The 14513-nt window shown below is 41.5% G+C and overlaps 1 protein-coding gene across 2 annotated transcripts in view; it reads left to right on the top strand.

The window, feature by feature from the left end:
- DOCK11 (dedicator of cytokinesis 11) overlaps window positions 1-14513 on the top strand; it is a 164677-nt gene that overhangs the window by 71386 nt on the left and 78778 nt on the right. For both annotated transcript variants that reach the window (XM_038747890.1, XM_038747889.1), the window contains exons 15-23: window positions 611-733; window positions 896-972; window positions 1856-2040; window positions 2129-2194; window positions 5101-5193; window positions 6196-6319; window positions 12018-12139; window positions 12366-12452; window positions 13971-14060. In XM_038747890.1, the coding sequence (XP_038603818.1) occupies window positions 611-733; window positions 896-972; window positions 1856-2040; window positions 2129-2194; window positions 5101-5193; window positions 6196-6319; window positions 12018-12139; window positions 12366-12452; window positions 13971-14060 (967 nt within the window). The remainder of the gene's footprint in view (window positions 1-610; window positions 734-895; window positions 973-1855; window positions 2041-2128; window positions 2195-5100; window positions 5194-6195; window positions 6320-12017; window positions 12140-12365; window positions 12453-13970; window positions 14061-14513) is intronic.

Below are 14513 nucleotides of genomic sequence, written 5' to 3'. Positions count from 1 at the left end.
AAAGGAATTTTAGGGAACAAGGGCTTAACTCCCTGCACTCATGCTTTGATCCTTTTAAAATGATTATCCCATTATTTTTCCACATTTTACAGTAATGTATTAATCTCTGAAGTATAGAAGACTTTTGGCCATTTTATACTATAGAAGCATTGCCCCTAGGAACCTTCTCCCTTGTCCTTAATCCCAAATCTCCCCCACCCCCACCCCCTGAGCTCAAAAGGATCACCTTCTGCATGGACCTCAGTTTACAGGTGGAACAGGAAAGGCACAGTAAGGAGAATGGGAAGCAGTCATACTTAAAGCATCTACTGTACAGGGCAAGGTATATTCTTGAAAATGAAACCATTTTCCATAAGTAAGTATCTCAGGGGAGCTTGAGAGGTAGCAAACCTGGAGGGAGCTTCATTGTGACAAAAAGTTATAGTAGATTTTTAAAACAGCTTAATATTATAGTTAAATTATAACTTTGTCCACCAAGGTAGGCTTGTGAATTTGGGAAATTCCAGTATGTATTTGGTAAAAGCTAGTAAAAGTTCTTTAACTTTGATTCACTTACTAATATGTAACAATCTTGAAATCTGCCCTTTTTTTTGTCTGTGTACTGTTTTAGGCCAGTTTTCAAAGACACTCAAGGGTCCCTGGATCTGGATGGAAGATTTTCTCCTCTGTATAAGCAAGACAGTAGCAAACTCTCTAGTGATGATATTCTCAAATTCCTAGCAGAGTATAGGAAGTAAGTATGAACTGAACATGCATTTTATGGCTCTGTTTAAATTCTTAGTTTGATATTTATGGATTAATTGCAAAATAAATTATTTTGGGGAGCGTTGAGTGTAGTGTGGCTAATATGTTTGGTATCCACATCTTCAAGACTAATGTATCATTTTACTCCTAGGCCCGAGAAGACAAAATTGCAGATTATTCCTGGCCAGTTAAATATTACCCTTGAAAGTGTGGCAGTAGATTTTTCAAGTAAGAACTCTCCAACTGAAAATAGTACTATTTGTGCTATCCTTGAGTTCCTATGTCATTTTTTATATTTTCATTAATGAAACAGTCAATAGTTATATTCAAAGTGGGTACGTGGGTGCAGTTGATGTAACTATTTTAATATCATTCAAATAATATTTATTGAGCACTAACTGTGTGCAGAGCACTGTACTAAGTACTTGGGAAGGTTCAGTATAATAGAGTTGGTGGGTTTGATCCCTGCCCAACAGGGAGCTCATAAATCACTCATTTTCAGTTACCATTTATATTATTCAGTTTTGGGACTATTTGTTCTGCCATTGGTTCCGGCTATTAAGGCTCATAGTTTCAAAAGGCTTCCAGAGCTTTCCTGGGTGAAATGTAGTAAATTCACTATTTTAAGGTAATTCACCATTAGTTAATTGATATCATAGTTGGCAGTTTATCCTTATTTCCAAGAGACAAGTAAAAAGTTTTGGGTTGTAAATATTACGTAGTACAAAGGTCATATGCTAAATTTGATCAATCACTGCAGTTGGCTTTAAGAATGCCAAATGATTGATTAAGTTGGGATCAGGTTAATTTAACTGTCCTCTTTCAGTCAGTCAGTCGTATTTATTGAGTGCTTGCTTTGTGCAGAGCACTGTACTAAACACTTGGGAGAGTCCAATTCTAGAGTTAGCAGTCACGTTCCCAGCCCACAACAAGCTTACGTGTTCCTAGTGTGGTTGCCAGCTGTTGTTTTCAATCACATCATCCCTGTCTAATCAGACATTTTTTGAAAACAGCCCATTTGAAAGTGTTTTACATTTAGAAAGATAATGATGGTGTTGGGGATTTTCATGTTTTGTATTAGTCTTACCCTTGTGTGTCAATTCATTTTTAGATTGTGTCACCGCTTCGTATGTGCCAGTGAAGCCTTTTGAAAAGAACTGTCAAGACATTACTGTGGAGGTTGAAGAGTTTGTGCCAGATGTGGCAAAATACTGTTATCCCTTTACTATTTACAAAAACCACCTGTATGTATACCCCTTGCAATTAAAATATGATAGCCAGAAGACATTTGCCAAGGTAAGTGGTTCAAAATCTGAGGTTTTATACATAAAATTCATTTTATTAGCAAATGAGCCATAGAATTGAACACTTCTTGTTATTCTAGGCAAGGAACATTGCTGTCTGTGTGGAATTCAGGGATTCAGATGAAAGTGATGCGAGTGCTTTAAAGGTTTGTTAACTTTTGTGCCTCATATTAATAATGAGTTCTGAGGAATCCGGTGTATTGTCATACGAATCAAAGATGAGGTTCATCATTGAGAAACCTGGTTGCAAATGAAACCAGATTCTGAACCCTCCCCGTCCCCTGCCACACTTCAGTAAAGAAATAGGGTGGTATCAATCAGTTGTATTTATTGAGTGCTACATTCAATCATATTTATTGGGCACTTACTGTGTGCAGAGCACTGTATTGTATTTATTGAGTGCTACAGTGTGCAGAACACTGTACTGCAGGTCCACAGGTCCTAACCGAAATAGAGGTTGAATGTGCCCTTAACCAAAAGAGGATGAATAGCGTTAGATGACTCTACAGATCAACAACAATTATTGGTTGGTGCTCAACATCAGAGGATAGTACATTAAAAAGTAAAAAGCATACATTTGTCCTAGACCCTGTTCATTTTATTAGTCAGATGGGTGAATTTAGTGATAAAAAATGAAGAATTAAGGCCTTATCTCTTTTTTTTGGTATTTGTTCATTCATTCATTCAATCGTATTTGAGTACTTACTGTGTGCAGAGCACTGTATTAAGCACTTGGAGAGTACAATTCAGCAATAAAGAGAGACAATCTCTGCCCATCCCCGGGGCTTAGTGCTTACTATATGCCTGGCACTCTACAAACTACTGGAATAGATACAAGATAGTCAAGTTGGACACAGTCTCTGTCCCACATGGAGCTCACAGTCTTAATCCCCATTTTACAGATGAGATAACTGAGACAGAGAAGATAGGAGACCTGCCAAAGGTCACATAGCAGACAAGTGGCAGAGCTGAAATTAGAACCCATGTCCTTCTGACCCCCCAGGCCCATGTTTCATCCACTAAGCAGCATGGCTCAGTGGAAAGAGCCCAGGCTTTGGAGTCAGAGGTCATGGGTTCAAATCCAGCTCTGCCATTTGTCAGCTGTGCGACTTTGGGCAAGTCACTTAACTTCTCTGAGCCTCAGTTACTTCATCTGTAAAATGGGGATGAAGACTCTGAGCCCCCCGTGGGACAACCTGATCACCTTGTAACCTCCCCAGCGCTTAGAACAGTGCTTTGCACGTAGTAAGCGCTTAATAAATGCCATTATTATTATTATTATTATTAAACTATGCTGCTTAGCCTGATCTACAACTTTCTCAGTCATTTCACACTGTTAGCGCTTTATTGATATTTGACTGCAGTATAAGCCCAGTCACAATGTCATTTTGTCCTTTGGCCAGATAGGATTTATTGTGGTTTCAGTATGGGGTCATTCGACCCTTCTTTGCCTCTAACTTGAACAGGTTTTTGAAGGCCAAACTTTAGTGTTTCTGCACTTTGCCCACCACATTATATACATTTTAGGGCCTGGTCCTTAATTAGTTTATTACTGACTTTGTGTCTTTAAAATCTTGACGAGAGTTCCGTGGAAAGGGAAAACAAGACTGGAATCTCTTCTGAATCTCTCTGCTTTCCCACTTCTCCTGTTTTTCAATCAGTCCTTACTTAGGGGTAGCAGAGGATCACTGGTCTCTAAATAGTATTTGTACAACCCTCTACTTCCCAGCCCTGGCGTGTTCCCAGAAAGTTGGTTAATTCTCCTGTTCTATCCTGTTCTTTCCCGAAATGTTTTTAGGAAAAGAGAGCTTACAACCACCCTGGTAACTCATTGCAGTGGTTCACAACTCTACTTTCAGTAGCTGTTTCTTAGATTTTTTTATGGTATTAAGCGCTTCCTATGTGACAGTTCAAAAGTGCTGGGGTAAGTGCAAGTTAATTAGGTCAGGCACAGACCCTCTCCCGCATGGGGCCAACAGTCTAAGTAGAAGGAAGAACAGGTATGTAATCCCCATTTTACATTTGAGGGAACTTAGGCATAGATAAGTTAAGTGACTTTCCCAAGGTCACGCAGCAAACAGTTGGAAGAGCCAGGGTTAGAACACAGATTCTCTGGCTCCCAAGTCATGCTCTTTCAACTAGGCCTTGCTGTTTCTCCATATCTAAACTAAATCCCCCTTGCTTCAGATTAAGCCCTGTTATTCTTGTTCAGCAATTACAGGAGATGGAGTGCAGTGTCCCTTCATACCTGGCGCTTAGAACAGTGGTTGGCACATAGTAAGCGCTTAACAAATACCATCATTATTATTATTACTTGAGGCTCCTCTTAAATTATTATTTAACCTTCTGGTCTCCACACCAAGTGTTCCCAGTTTTGAGAGGCCTGCCTGTTCCTTAGTCCTATCTGAGAAGGACTCTTCAGTTTGCACTGCAGATTTTTCTCAGGATTATCCTTTACCTTGCCAAGGCAATCACCAGAAAGTATTGGTGGCCATTGGAAGCTCAAGAATCAAACTCCACATTAGTCCTGAATCCAGTTGGTCTTGGAATGAGACATTAGCTTAAGAAAAGGATTGCTTTTGTCCTATAAATCACACTCAGGTGGATTTCTGCTGGCAAATAGAAGAAAGAAAAGAAATAAAACCTGAGTTTCCTTGATCAAAGGGGATATCCTTGCTTTAGGAATGAGAATACCTTTTTGCTTTTGACATGTGAAAAAAAATTAGGCCTCACATGCTTTAAACTGTAGAAAGCATGGAAAAAAAGAGGTATTTACTATAGACCTGCTATTTCTACTGCTTTTTCTTCTGATTGTTAGGGCCATGGAGAACCATATTGTTGTTGTCAAAAAGTTGTCTATGTGGGCTGTGTGAAAAGTCTCAGAGTTACCAGCTATTTATTCCATCCCTTGTTTTGGCCGGCTACATACAACCTGTTCTGATCACTTCTAATGTCTTATGTGTAATTGCATTTCACACTATTTTAAAGAATGCACTCTTATCCCATTCTGACATCTGGTTTGGTGCAGTGAATATGTTTCTTTCTTTTGCAGTGTATTTATGGCAAACCTGCAGGGTCCATTTTTACAACACATGTTTATGCCATTGTCTCTCATCACAACCAAAATCCAGAATTCTATGATGAGGTAAAAAAAAATACATTATTGAAACAATTATGATATCCACTGGAATAGTATATATTTTTCCTAGGAATTATCAATGTCTGGATATCATCACCCAAAGTTTTGGATATTTTGCTTTATGTGTGAACATGTTAAGTACATACTTGCAAGCAAAGGGCTATGTTTTAGTTATCACTTTTGTTTTGGGTTAGAAGGTATATCCTGAAATTTAGGAGTGCCTAATTGCAAGCATATAAAATATTATGCTAAGAACCAAATTCTTTTTCCATGCCTGTGTCATTCCTTGGAATAAACTAAGCACATGTAGTAGTAGTAATAATATTTATTAAGTACCTACTGTGTGCAGAGCACTGTACTCAGCACTAGGAGAGAATACATAGGTGAAAATTAGACATGGTCCCTGTTCTTCGGGGAGGAGGCACAGAGCGGGGCAGGGAGAAGGGTTGGGAGAGGCTCAGTCTAAGGCAAAACTTGAATGATTTACTGCTGTGACCTTTTGAGCACTGAGGACGGTGTGAAAAATGTTTTGTGATCCTAGGGAACAAGTGTTATTTTCATTGTTACTTTCATCGTGTCCCATATGACATTGTTGTGTATCCACTAATTGGAGAATAATTCTTTTGTATAAAAATAGCTAGCCCATTAAGACCTTTAACTCTCAACAATCATTTGTTGGTGTGAGAGGAGTTTAAATGAGTGGGATTAGTTCTCTTGAAAACTTTTGGGTTAAATCTCCTATTTTCAGCCAAGATGGATACAACAGTACTTTGAAATATTGGGTCAAAAAATACTGGATACAGGACTTACATATTGAGAGCAGTGTTATCAAATTAGTGCAAGCTGAGAAAAAGTCCAGAATGTATAGAATAAATTGCTTGATTTGGCCAATCACCTCTCAAATAGGAAACATTTTTGGAAAAAGTTGGGGGTAAATAACAACACCCAAGAATCTTGCTTATCTTAAAAAAAATGCAACATCATGTGTAATTTATGGTATCATTTCAGATTAAAATTGAGCTTCCCATTCACCTTCATCAAAAGCATCATTTGCTTTTCACTTTCTATCATGTTAGTTGTGAAATTAATACAAAGGGAACAACAAAAAAACAGGACATGGTTGAAACTCCAGGTAAGTGTCTTCTTTAAACTCATTTACAGTTACTTGAGGTTGGACAATCTGACTGCTTATTACTTCACTACCTCTTCTTGAACAGAAGTCCACTTCTCAGGAAATTTCTACCAAATATAAAACATTGAATACCATGGTTGGACACACCAAAACTTTATGTAGCACTGTAGTTTTCTTCTTGGAAAAATTCTATGTGTCGTTAATAATAAAAACAGTAATCACAATGGTGTTTGCTAGGCGCTTTCTCGATGCCAGGCACTTTACTGTTTGGGGTAAATACAAGATAGTTAAGCTAGACGCAGTCCTGGACTCTCCCGATCTCATAATAACAATAATAATAATTGTGGTATTTGTTAAGTGTTTATTATGTGCCAACATTGTACTAAGGGGTGGATACAAGCAAATAGGTTTGGACACAGTTCACCTCCCACACGGGGCTCACAGCTTGAATCCCCATTTTACAGGTGTGGTAACTGAGGCACAGAGAAGTGAAGTGACTTGCCCAGAATCACACAGCAGATGTGAGCCTGTTGTGGGCAGGGATTGTCTCTCTTTATTGCTGTATTGTTCTCTCCAAGCGTATAGTTCAGTGCTCTGCACACAGTAAGTGCAGTAAATATGATTGAATGAATGAAATGGAATTGGCAGTAGGACCCAGGTCCTCTGACTCCCAGACTCGTTTCCCTAGGCCTTGCTGCTTCTCACTTCTCACTTTATATCAAAACCTGCCTGCCTGGCAGCAGGAGGGGAGGACAAGGGAGGAAGCAGGGAGGGGGATGACCATTCAGACCCCCTCTGGACTGTAAGCTTATTGTGGGCAGGGAATGTGTCAGTGATACTGTTCTGTTGTACTCTCCCAAGCACTTAGCACAGTGCTCTGCATACAGTAAGTGCTCAATAAATATGATTGAATGACTGTAGGATCACAAATTTGGATCAGTGGCATTCAGACTAAAGGCTATTGACTTGACTTGACCTATCAAGTTAAATAAATTAAATCCGATTCTTTTCTCATTTTTCCCCTGCTCTTTAGTAAAATCTGGCATTGCTTAGTGAATCTTAAATTCATTCATTCATTCAATCGTATTTATTGAGCGCTTACTATGTGCAGAGCACTGTACTAAGTGCTTGGGAAGTACAAGTTGACAACATATAGAGACGGTCCCTACCCAATAACGGGCTCAGAGTCTAGAAGGTGAAGACAGACAACAAAACAAAACATGTAGACAGGTGTCAAAATAGTCAGAACAAATAGAATTAAAGCTATATGCACATCATTAACAAAATCAATAGAATAGTAAATATGTACAAGTAAAATAAATACAGTAAAAAAATATGTACAAATATATATACAAGTGCTGTGGGGAGGGGAAGGAGGTAGGGCGGGGGGATGGGGAGGAGGTCTGGGAAGGCCTCCTGGAGGAGGTGAGCTCTCAGTAGGGTTTTGAAGGGAGGAAGAGAGCTAGCTTGGCGGATGTGTGGAGGGAGGGCGTTCCAGGCCAGGGGAAGGATGTAGTCCGGGGGTCAATGGTGGAACAGGCGAGAACAAGGTACAGTGAGGAGGTTAGCGGCAGAAGAGTGGAGAGTGCAGAGTGCGGGCTGGGCTGGAGAAAGAGAGAAGGGAGGTGAGGTAGGAGGGGACGAGGTGATGGAGAGCCTTGAAGCTGAGAGTGAGGAGTTTTTGCTTGATGTGTAGGTTGACAGGGAGATATTTGAGGAGGGGAGTGACATGCCCAGAGTGTTTCTGCACGACGATAATCCAGGCAGCAAAGTGAAGTATAGACTGAAGTGGGGAGAGACAGGAGGATGGGAGATCAGAGAGGAGGCTGATGCAGTAATCCTGTTGGGATAGGATGAGAGATTGAACCAGCGAGGTAGCGGTTTGGATGGTGAGGAAAAGGCGGATCTTGGCAATGTTGTGGAGGTGAGACCGGCAGGTTTTGGTGACGGATTGGATGTGTGGGGTGAACAAGAGAGCGAAGTCGAGGATGACACCAAGGTTGCGGGCTTGTGAGACAGGAAGGATGGATAGTGCTGTCTACGGTGATGGGAAAGTCAGGGAGAGGGCAGGGTGTGGGAGTGAAGATAAGGAGCTCAGTCTTGGACATATTGAGTTTTAGATGGTGGGCAGACATCCAGTTGGAGATGTCCTGAAGGCAGGAGGAGATTTGAGCCTGGAGGGAGGGAGAGAGAGCAGGAGCAGAGATGTAGATTTGGGCGTCATCAGCGTAGAGATGATAGTTAAATTCATATCTAGCCGAAGAGGAAGTAGAGTTTCTTAGATCTATCTAAATAGTCTTTTGGACTTCTGAAGAGAAATAAGGAGTCCAAATCTAGCCAGAAGGGCGGGAGCGCCTTTTGGAATTGCTCCCAGTTTTCCCTCTAATAGCAAGTGGCTCCCATCTGCACCTAGGGAGCCTCGAGAACAAAGTGGAAGCTTCCCATCGTCCTCTGACCAGCCTTGCCTGATCTCCAGTCCCGCAGGCAGGCAGGCAGGCAATCTATCCTGGGGTTGGCTTCTTTGAGAAATTGGACCTAGGCAGGGTACTCGGTGCCAGCAAGCACTAGACACCAGACAGCCCGCAGGCTGAGGTTGGAGAACGCCTGTGCCAATGCCAATGACAAATGTGCAGCTCTGATCAGAAACCAACAGGGAGGAAGTTGGCAGGATCCTCCCCGGCTCTCTCGTCCTCCTGTGCTAGGAAGGTATTTTTTTATGGTATTTGTTAAGGGCTTCCTATGTGCCAGGCACTGTAATAAGCACTTCGGGAGATATAAACTAGTCAGATCGGACACAGTCCCTGCCCCACATGGGGCTCACAGCCTTAATCCCCATTTTACAGATGAGGTAAGAGAGGCCCAGAGAAGTTAAGCGACTAGCTTAAGGTCACACAGCAGACATGCGGCAGAGCCTTCTGAGTCCCCGGTCCACGCTGTATCCACTAGACCACATATTCTCCTTGTGTCTGTGGGCTGTTGTGGCTTTTTCCTTGGCGGGTAATTGGGGAAACCACAGTTATGCCAAAATACCTATTCTTCGTCAAGACAGATTGTGGGTTTATAATAATGATAATTGTGGTATTTGTTAAGTGCTTACTACATGCCAAGCACTGTACAGAGAACTGGGTTAAATTCAAGATAATCACGTCAGATCTAGTCCCTGTCCCATGTGAGGCTCACAGTTTGTACCTTGGCTTTTGTCAGCAACTTCTTATGACTTTTTAGTTATGCATTCTTCCAATGATAGGACTTGGTCTCAAGTGCATAATAAGTTCTAATTCTCCCTCATCAACTGCCTGACTCACAGTATAAAATTTTTGGCCTAGTAAATGGAAGAATCTTTCCCTTCAATTTCATAATATCTGAGTTGGAGACCTCTTTTCACTCTCAGCTCTTTGGCCTAACTACTTGGACAAAGTCGTTTTAGTGGATCATATTCCTTCATCTGACAGCTTTAAAAAAATTGATATTTGCCAGTGCCAGAGCCTCGCTGTCACTTTTATAAAAACTGAAAAAAACCCAGCCATATATCAGAATTAAGCAACATTTTAAATCTGTGCATTCAAGAATCGGAGCAGTCTTTAAGTTAAGCAAATTAAGAGATAATTCAAAACAATTAATTTGGGTTGGCTTTTCTGTTTACTAAACGCAGACACCCCCAAACTGATCTAAAGGAATCTAAAAGAGGTTAGCTTTAAGAAACTACTTTCTGGCTGACGTCCTCTCCAGTTTGCTAAATTGCTATCCAGAGAGCAGTTTTTTTTTAATTAGCAGACATTGCATAGCTTTAAAAACACAATCGACACTTGCTTTCTTAAACAGAACTGATGGAATTATGTCACAGAAAGGCAACTGATTAGTAGGGTAGCACTCTGAAATAAGGCAGGGCTGACAGAAGGCACAGAGTAGATTTATTTTCAGAACATAAACCCAGGGATCTGGATCCATTCTCTTTCCATTCCTCTCCCTTCTGCAGGGAGAAAAACCCCACCCCAGTAGGCAGCTGCTTCAGAGCTAATGTTGATAAAAATCCAGGTTTAATACCAGGTTGAAGGTTTGGACCTTTCCCATTTTCCGAGCACCAGCATTAGGAGACAGAGAAGCAGCGTGGCCTAGTGTATAGAGCACAGGCTTGCGAGTCAGAAGGACCTGAGTTCTAGTCCTGGCTCTGTCACTTGTCTGCTGTGTGGTCTTGGGCAAGTCACTTCGCTTCTCTGTGCCTCAATTACCTCATCTGTAAAATTGGGATTAAGACTGTGAGTCTCATATGGGACAGGGTCTGTCCAACATGGTTATCTTGTATCTATCCCAGCACTTAGTACAGTGCTTGACACATAGTAAGTGCTTAACAAATACCATTAAAAAAGAGAGAGAGGGAAAGAGAAAGAAAAAGAGAAACAAGTAGTTCTTGGGATGGAGGCCAATTTAGATTCTCATAGAGCCTCTAGTCTGGGCTTCAAAATAATAATAATAATAATAATAATAACAATAATAATAATAATAATAATGGCATTATTATAATATTAAGTGCTTACTATGTGCAAAGCACTATTCTAAGTGTTGGTGAGATTACAAGGTGATCAGGTTGTCCCTCGGGGGGCTCACAGTCTTAATCCCCATTTTTCAGATGAGGTAACTGAGGCACAGAGAAGTGAAGTGACTTGTCCCAAGTCACACAGCTGACAAGTGGCGGAGCCAGGGTTTGAACCCATGACCTCTGACTCCAAAGCCCGTGCTCTTTCCACTGAGCCACGCTGCTTCAAAAGACCCTGGGTAATGGTAGAATTTCCCATTTAATAACAGAAGACAATCTGCAGGGGTTCTCATTTGTGCAGTAAATCTTTTTGTGCCAAGCATCACTGGCTACAGTTGCTGTCTCTGTATTTTCCCTTATCCCCTCCCTTCCCTATGTTATTGCTGTGCTACAGCAGCGCCAATCTGTCGTCACACATTATTTGTGAAGTTTCCAGTCACTGGATCAATCAAACTTGCCTGAAGAGGGGACATCAGGGCATCCTAATGCTCCTTGAGAGTTTGTCCCTGCAAGGCATACCAGTTGGTGTCCAGAAAACATCAATTTGGGCAAGCTGCTGTTTTGCTTGCTTACTAGCAACCCGACCTCTCAAAAATGGAAACTGGAGAGTGTAAAATTTGTTGTTTGGAGGAGGGCTGTGGTGTAGTATCCAGAGCACGGGCCTGGGAGACAGAAGGTCGTGGGTTCTACTTCCAACTCTGCCACTTGTTTGCTCTGTGACCTTGAGCAAGTCACTTAAGTTCTGTGGGACTCACTTACCTCATCTGTAAAATGGGGATTCAGACTGTGAGCCCCCCATGGGACAACCTGATCACCTGGTAACCTCCCCAGCGCTTAGAACAGTGCTTTGCACATAGTAAGTGCTTAATAAATGCCGCCATTATTATTATTATTATTATTAACAGGGACTGTGTTTAACCTGATTTGCTTGTATCCACCGCAGCACTTGGTACGGTGCATGCCATACCCCATTATTATTATTATTATGCTGGAGATTTTGTAAACTTTTTTTGCCCCCGGGATTTTTCCTGCATCTTTCTAGATCCTTATCTGGAAAGGGTAAAGTGAGAGATCCATCCCCAGTTTTGCGCAAACTACTCCCCGAAATGATTGCTATGTCCATGGCAGCAGGTAACATGGATTGTTTGTGTTGACTTTTGGCAGTTGGGTTTGCCTGGGTACCATTGCTGAAGGATGGAAGGATAATCACATTTGAACAGCAGTTGCCCGTTTCTGCCAACCTGCCCCCTGGTTACCTGGGCCTTAATGAACTGGAGTCAAGAAGGGTAGGGAAACATTTGTGTTATTAAAAAATTGTGCATAAAGATACAAAGAAGTGGGCTCTGTATGGAACTTGTTTGGGTCTCCTTTTCCTTCAGAAATACTTTGTATGAGAAGCATAACCTGCATACAAATCTGAAAACAATGTTTAAATGCATGACGGATTTTTTTTATTACTTTCCACATGCTTGCTTCCGAATTGTAAAAACTCTTGTCAATTTCAATTCACAGCAGCCTTCTGTGGATATTAAATGGGTGGATGGTGCGAAGCCTTTGTTAAAGATCAGAAGTCATTTAGAGTCAACTATTTACACTCAAGTAAGTTTGGAAAATCTTAATTCTAGTAAGTACTCGCTCAGTACCATTGATTGATGGAGGAAACGTTTGGATTCTGGGGTGAACAGGAATGTGTTTATCAACTCTGTTGTATTGTACTCTCCCAAGTGCTTAGTACAGTGCTCTGCATGCAGCAAGTGCCCAATAAGTACAACTGATTGATTGATTGATTGAGCAGAGTTCTTCTTCCTAGCTTTGCTGATATTCCTCTACCACTATGGAGCGGGTGCTGTGGAAAGCCTGTGGAGAAAGGTGGAGGCACTTTACCATCTAAAGTGCACTTCATCTGCCCTTCCTCTCCAGTCCCAACTTTCCCCACCCTGGGCAGAGCACGTGAAGCCTTTTCAAGAGATTTCCACAATAAATATGAAGTGCCACATTGTATCCTGGCACATTATTTATTGCAGTTAAGAGGCCTTCCCAGACCAAGCCCCACTTTTCCTCAGCTCCCACTCCCTTCTGCATCACCCTGATTCTCGCTCTTCCCCCCTCCTCACCCCACAGCATTTATATGTATATATGTATATATAATTCTGTTTATTTATTTTGATGCTGTATTGTATTGATATGTCTCCTCCCCTCTAGACTGTAAACCTGGTGTGGGCAGGGATTGTGTCTGTTGCTGTATTGTACTTTCCAAGTGCTTAGTACCATGCTCTGCACACAGTAAGCGCTTAGTAGATATGAATGAATGAAGGTGAATAAAAATTAGCATGAGAGGTAGAAAGAGACAGGACTCAGAAGCTATCAGGAGATAGTCCACAGGGGGTGATTGAGAAAAATCATCAATTTTAGCTGGATCCTACTAAGTAGGGTTAGTAACATACCAGCCCTCTGCGTTTAACCAGCCTATAAAACGTTCTCAATTTATAGTGCCTGTTCCAGGTAGGTTGTTAGGAAAGCAGCATAGTCTAGTGGATAGAGCATGGGTGGGAGTCTTCTGTGTGACCTTGGGCAAGTTACTTTACTCCTGTATGCCTCATCTGTAAAATGGGGATTAAGACTGTGCACACAATGTCGGGCAGGGACTGTGTCCAACCCAATTACCTTGTATCTATCCCAGCGCTTAGTACAGTGCCTGGCACATAGTAAGCATTTAACAAATACTATTATTATTATTTCAAAGGCTAGGTGGCTTTGACCTCTTGAACCTGTTGGTGCTCCTAGAACTGGGTTGTAGGAAGGCCTGAGAGAGGGCACTGCTCTTGTCAGGGGGACAGCAAGGGTACAGATGAAAATTTTGGAAGTAGAGTATATAAAAATAAAGACTATCTAGACAAGGGATGAAGGGATGGGTGGTTTTGGAGGCCCAAGAGAAATAGAAAGGAGGAAAGGTTATGGTTAATAAATTGAATCCTCTAGACTATAAACTCACTGTGGGCTGGGAATGTGTCTACCAATTCTGTTGTATTCTCCCAAGCCCTTAATACAAATGCTCGGCACACAATAAGCGCTCAATACATCCCATTGATTAAATGGGTATTTCCATTTGTTTTTCAGGATTTGCATGTGCACAAATTCTTTCATCACTGCCAGATGATTCAGGCAGGCTCTAAAGAAGTTCCAGGGGAACTTATTAAATATTTAAAGGTAAGTGAATCACGACTTTCCAGGAACTGCATGATATAGCAAAAATAAGCGTAATTTTCAGGTACCTCATTTGCGTACTCTAATACAAGGAAAAGATGAGTTGAAGCAGCATGGCTCAGTGGAAAGAGCACAGGCTTTGGAGTCAGAGGTCACGGGTTCAAATCCCGGCTCCACCAATTGTCAGCTGTGTGACCTTGGGCAAGTCACTTAACTTCTCTGTGCTTCAGTTCCCTCATCTGTAAAATGAGGGTTAAGACTGTGAGCCCCCCGTGGGACAACCTGATCACTTTGTAACCTCCCCAGCGCTTAGAACAGTGCTTTGCACATAGTAAGCGCTTAATAAATATCATTATTATTATTATAGTATTTATTTGGTCCTGGGAGAGGTGCTTTAGTTCTGAAAATTGTCATCTTCCCCATTATCAATCATTTCTCTGCTCGAACTGCTGGAAA

The sequence above is a fragment of the Tachyglossus aculeatus genome, chromosome 6, assembly GCF_015852505.1.
Source record: "Tachyglossus aculeatus isolate mTacAcu1 chromosome 6, mTacAcu1.pri, whole genome shotgun sequence".
Taxonomy (NCBI): domain Eukaryota; kingdom Metazoa; phylum Chordata; class Mammalia; order Monotremata; family Tachyglossidae; genus Tachyglossus; species Tachyglossus aculeatus.
This window is presented reverse-complemented; position numbering and strand designations above follow the sequence as displayed.